This window comes from Mandrillus leucophaeus, unplaced genomic scaffold (assembly GCF_000951045.1).
Source record: "Mandrillus leucophaeus isolate KB7577 unplaced genomic scaffold, Mleu.le_1.0 Scaffold124, whole genome shotgun sequence".
Classification (NCBI taxonomy): Eukaryota; Metazoa; Chordata; class Mammalia; order Primates; family Cercopithecidae; genus Mandrillus; species Mandrillus leucophaeus.
The window spans coordinates 2,328,914-2,334,184 of NW_012100765.1; the positions used below are offsets into that span (position 1 = coordinate 2,328,914).

General features: G+C 40.2%; 1 protein-coding gene across 1 annotated transcript in view; it reads left to right on the forward strand.

The window, feature by feature from the left end:
- The window catches only part of FECH (ferrochelatase), a 39,357-nt gene that overhangs the window by 23,921 nt on the left and 10,165 nt on the right, over positions 1-5,271 (forward strand). The window contains exons 5-6 of the mRNA XM_011971714.1: positions 554-660; positions 4,275-4,373. Coding sequence (XP_011827104.1) covers positions 554-660; positions 4,275-4,373 — 206 coding nt within the window. The remainder of the gene's footprint in view (positions 1-553; positions 661-4,274; positions 4,374-5,271) is intronic.

A 5,271-nucleotide genomic window follows, 5' to 3' on the forward strand; every position in this document is an offset into this window, starting at 1 on the left:
ATCTTGGCTCACTGCAACCTCCGCCTCCTGGGTTCAAGCGATTCTCCTACCTCAGCCTCCCGAGTAGCTGGGATTACAAGTGTACTATCAGACTTGGCTAATTTTGTATTTTTTAGTAGAGACAGGCTCTCTCCATGTTAGTCAGGCAGGTGTCAAACTCCCGACCTCAGGTGACCCACCAGCCTCGGCCTCCCAAAGTACTGGGATTACAGGCGTGAGCCACTGCGCCTGGCCAACATACTTTCAATTGTAAGACTTGGTCCCTGCAAATATGACTGCTTATATTTCATGACTCTACAGTCATCTTGTTTTTCACTAGAACTGACATCAATAATCTTTGAAAGTCCATTGAAATTGATTGCTTTTTAGTGATCTTCATTTGCAGGGTAGTTAAATCTATATGCATTTTAGAGTATTGAAATGATTGTAATTAGACTGATTCAGTATAGAAGCAGTTACCTGCTTTGAACTTATATATACTACCTTTACGAGTCCGGTTTTTATTTTCACCATAATCAAAATGCATCTACTAAGTGGCCTCTGTATATTTCAGGCAGCAGCTTAAATGCCATTTACAGGTACTATAATCAAGTGGGACGGAAGCCCACGATGAAGTGGAGCACTATTGACAGGTGGCCCACACATCACCTCCTCATCCAGGTAAGCCAGTAATTGCCAGCTGCCTGTCACCCCAGCATCTAGTGTGTATCAGCTTCTTGTCCCTTCTGGGTTTGTGGATGTCCTTCTGAGCCTTACTGTTCCTTTGCTTAAATTGTGTGTTAGGGATTAAATAAAAGTATTATATTCTTGATTTATTATGAAAAGAGAAAATACATTTCAAGATTAAAATGATTAGAGTCTTCTTTCTTCAGATTAATGCTATTAGTCCCAAACCATAACAGAACAATATTTTGAGTTTTGTGTTTCCTATGACCCGAAGAGCATTAAAGATTGTGCATGGTGTTTCAGTTAACTCGCATTTGTAGGCTGAATGACTGACCAACGAATTAAATTTTCTATTTTCTAAATCCTTTAAAATGTCAAAAGATTTTAAAAATGTAAAAGTAATATATCTACATTTTCTGAGACATGAAAATAAATTGAACGTTCCAATAAAGTTTTACATATTAAATTTCATATTTCTTCTGTACAATTTATATATATATAATATTTTTATTAACAGATGCTTGATTTTAGGAGACTAAATTAAAATTACAGTTCTAAAGTTAATAGCTTTGAACTGATGTTACTATACTCTTTTCTGCCTGTCAAAAATGAGAGGGCAATTGGTAAAATATTGCCCTAAATTAGGCAAATATAATTTTGTTCTGCTAGTAGAAGTTTCTGCTTTTGAGTTATTTTAGGTAGGGGAAATATTAAGTCATTTAGATTTTATCCATTTTATTTTTCACTGCCTGAACCTTTTCTGACTCTTGGCAAAAAACCCTGCTAACAGCTTTAGAAGCCTGGTATCGCTTAAATCTGTGACCACTAGATGGTGCTAGACATCATTGAACTCAGGCCAGCTCTCCCCAGAGCAGTGTTCCTTAGGCATATAAAGAGTTAACACTTGGGTTGAAATCCAATTTTAAGTAAAAAGTGAAGGCGCTTACCCTTAGGGGTGGGTGTAGTTGTGGTCTCTGTGTGCACCATTGATGGCTGTGTTGCTGGGTCCAGCCAGTACTGCCTGAAGCACCAGCGGCCTGGGTTTTGCTCTGGGAGGCCTGCGATTGGAAAGGAGGGGGGTTTCAGGTCAGCATTGACATGTGGTAGCAGGGAATGGAGGGATCTGCACAGCATCTGCCTGCCCTGATCAAGTGAGTAATTAGATTTGCATTAAAATTCAGCCCTTTGAAAAGGGGGGAAGCAGAACGATGGAAAGGTCTCTTAACTGAGGAAGTCTCTGTTCATAAAATGAAAGGGAATTTTAGAGGCATTTATCCGCCCTCCTAGATGGTGTGATTGAAGGCTCTGAGAGGCTCGGTGCCTCTTTCATTCTGCAGAGAGGTTGCGCCTGGAAAATACCGCAGATGGGTTTTAGGTGATTTAAATAGCACTTCTCCTTGCCCATGGCGCCTCAGTTTTGAAGACGGCTTAGAGGCTGTTGCAGGCCGTATGATTTGTGTTTTTACTTGCAGCTTTGCGAGCCAAGAAAAGAAAAGCACTAAGCTTTGGATATGATATGACATTTTTGGAAACCAGAAAACAAAACCCTAAACTAAAACAAAAAATATAGTTTAAAACTACAAATTCTGTTTCGAATCCACATTTCTACTTGGCATAGGTAGTGATTGCTCCAAATAGCCATTTTATTACTGTTTTCTCTAATATTGGTATTTATCTAGCTGTTGGATTAATTGGGGCAAATTTATGTTCTAGACTCCTGTATAAACCTTGCAGTGGGCCTCCTTATCTAGGCTGAGGCCCAAAAATAATCCTTTCTGAGCATCCTTAGTTTTCAAACACTGCAAAGACCAGAAAATACTGGTTTTGTTTGTATCTAATCCTATCACATTTACTGAGAATTTGCATTATAAATTCTGAAAAGGGAACTGAACTTTAGGTACCATTTTATGCCTTAGGATATTTATTTGCCAAATTTCAAGAGTTCTGGAAAGATTAATAATATCTCAATATTTATTAGGGAATAGTTTGCTTATCCCATAGTTTTCACTGACCACTGATATATCAAAATACCAACAAGTGCAGATTTACATGTTTCTGATCAATTGTCCTTTATAGTTTTTAAAAAGTTGCAAAGGACAATTGGGAAATAATTTGAGATATGCAGAAAAGTTACAAGATTAAGAACAGTATAAGGAACTCTCATCTACTCTTTTACCTATGTTACTGTGTTATTAGTATTTCGAGACAGGGTTTCACTCTGTTGCCCAGGCTGGAGTTGAGTGAAAGGATCATAGCTCACTGCAGCCTTAACCTCCGGGGCTCAAGTGATCCTCCTGCCTCAGCCTCCTGAGTAGCTGACCACAGGCATGTGCCATTATGCCCTGCTAATTTTTAAAAATGTTGTGGAGATTAGGTCTTTCCATGTTGCCCAGGCTGGTCTTGAACTTCTGGGCTCCAGCAATCCTCCCGCCTTGGCTTCCTAAAGTGCTGGGATTACTGGCGTGAGCCACTGCGTCTGGCCTATTGATATGTTATTAACATGTATCTCCTACTTGCTTTATCATTCACATGCCCTGTGTGTGTATGTATGTGTGTGTCTCTGTGTTTGTATATACATGATTTTTTTCTGACCCTTTTGAGAATAAGTTATGCATATATCATCATCCTCTACACCTAAACACTTAAATGTGTGTTTTCTAAAATCAGGAATATTCTCTTACATAACCACAGTACAACATTCAACTTCAGTAAATTTAACATCAATATTTAAACTTTTACTTAATCTACATTCATATTCTGATTTTGTCAGTTGACCCATTTGTGTCTTTTGTAGCATTTTTTATAAGCTAAATGACAGAGAATGATTAAAGTATAAGATGAAAGAAAGCCCCTTCAGTTCTGGTATTTCAGCACCTATCGAGGTGAATCAAAGTGCCGGCTAGACGAAGGGAGCTCCCTGGTCTGGTAGACAGAGGTTTGGAGGGAGAGGCAGGAACCATGTTCTTTCCCAAGTTCCACAGATGTGACTGAATGAGCCCCTAAGTTTACCACATCTTTCCTCACTCTGTGAATTTAATGGCTGGATATCACCTATCATCTGTTGTTGTGAAGGTTTTTATAAAACTTAACTTGATGGGGATACGAGGCTCGGAAGAAAATGTTATAAAAATAGAACAGTATTTTCTTATTTCCCTACTATTCCTGACTAATGTATTTAATGTGGTATGCCTGAAAGCCAAACTAAGGAGGCTTTAGAAAGACCCTGTAAGCTGTTTTCCTGCTAACAGAGCAAATGAGAGGTCTTAAAACAACTTCTCCTTCCCATCTGTGTTTCCTTTCCATCTGGAAGCGTGCCCTGTCCTTCCCGAGGGGAAGCAGATCCACAGCCCGCATTTGCAGTGAGCCATTAGCGAGCTTTAGAAGTTTCCCAGCAAATTCCCTAGGCCCCTGAAACCGTTATGATCCATTTTGATGATAAACCAATGCTGAGAGGCTGGACTGTTTGCAATTTTTTAAAAAAGAGAGTTCTGATTTTTTGAGGGTTGCTCTGAGATTTTTGGTGTAGGCTTCATTTTAAAAATATTTTCTTTTTCCTTCCATTTCTTTCTCCCCTTCCTCTTTATCCTCCTTTCTTATTACTCCCTCAGTGCTTTGCAGATCATATTCTAAAGGAACTGGACCATTTTCCACTTGAGAAGAGAAGCGAGGTGGTCATTCTGTTTTCTGCTCACTCACTGCCGATGTCTGTAAGTACGAACATTTTCTTGGATGACCTAGTGACAGAGGATTGGGTGATTTCATTTGCTAAATGTGTGAAATGGGTCCAGCTTCCATTATGTCCTAAGCCCAGTGCAAGAATGAATTCTCAAATCTCAGACTTGGTGCGAACTTAACTAGCCTCACTTCTTAAAACCTCATAACAATGAATCCAAATTATAATATTGTAAGTAGATCTTTTCCTCTTTTCTTTTATTTTTTGAAACAGAGTCTTGCTGTGTTGCCCAGGCTGGAGGGCAGTGGCGCAATCTCGGCTCACTGCAACCTCCGCCTCCTGGGCTCAAGCAATTATCTTGCCTCAGCCTCCCAAGTAGCTAGGATTACAGGCACCCACAACCATGCCTGGCTAATTTTTTATATATTTAGTAGAGACTGGGTTTCACCATGTTGGCCAGGCTGGTCTCGAACTCCTGACCTTAGGTGATCCACCCACCCAGGCCTCCCAAAGTGTGGGGATTACAGGTGTGAGCCACCACCACACCTGGCTCCTCTTTTCTTTAAAACGATAACTTGAAGATACATTCATATATAAGACTTTCTAATAAGTGGGACAGTTAAGAGAAGGCTGCTTTTGCCTGCCCTGTCGGCAGAGCTCAGCTTGATGTTTCTGTGTGTTGAGTGGGGGGGTCTCCATTCAGACAAAGCGCTCTCAGTCCCATGCTTCTGGATGGACTTGTTAGGGGCTGTTTGAATTCCAGGCAGCCATTGCAGTTTGCTAAGACGCAGGACCACATTTTTGCAAGTGAATATAGAGGATCAAGTTGGGGTCTGGCTGCTCCTTAGTTCATCATATTACTCTAGGCTGTTCATCCAGATGCTACAATCTGTGCCATAGCTGTTGTATTGTTGGAAACAAGAATGATCAAG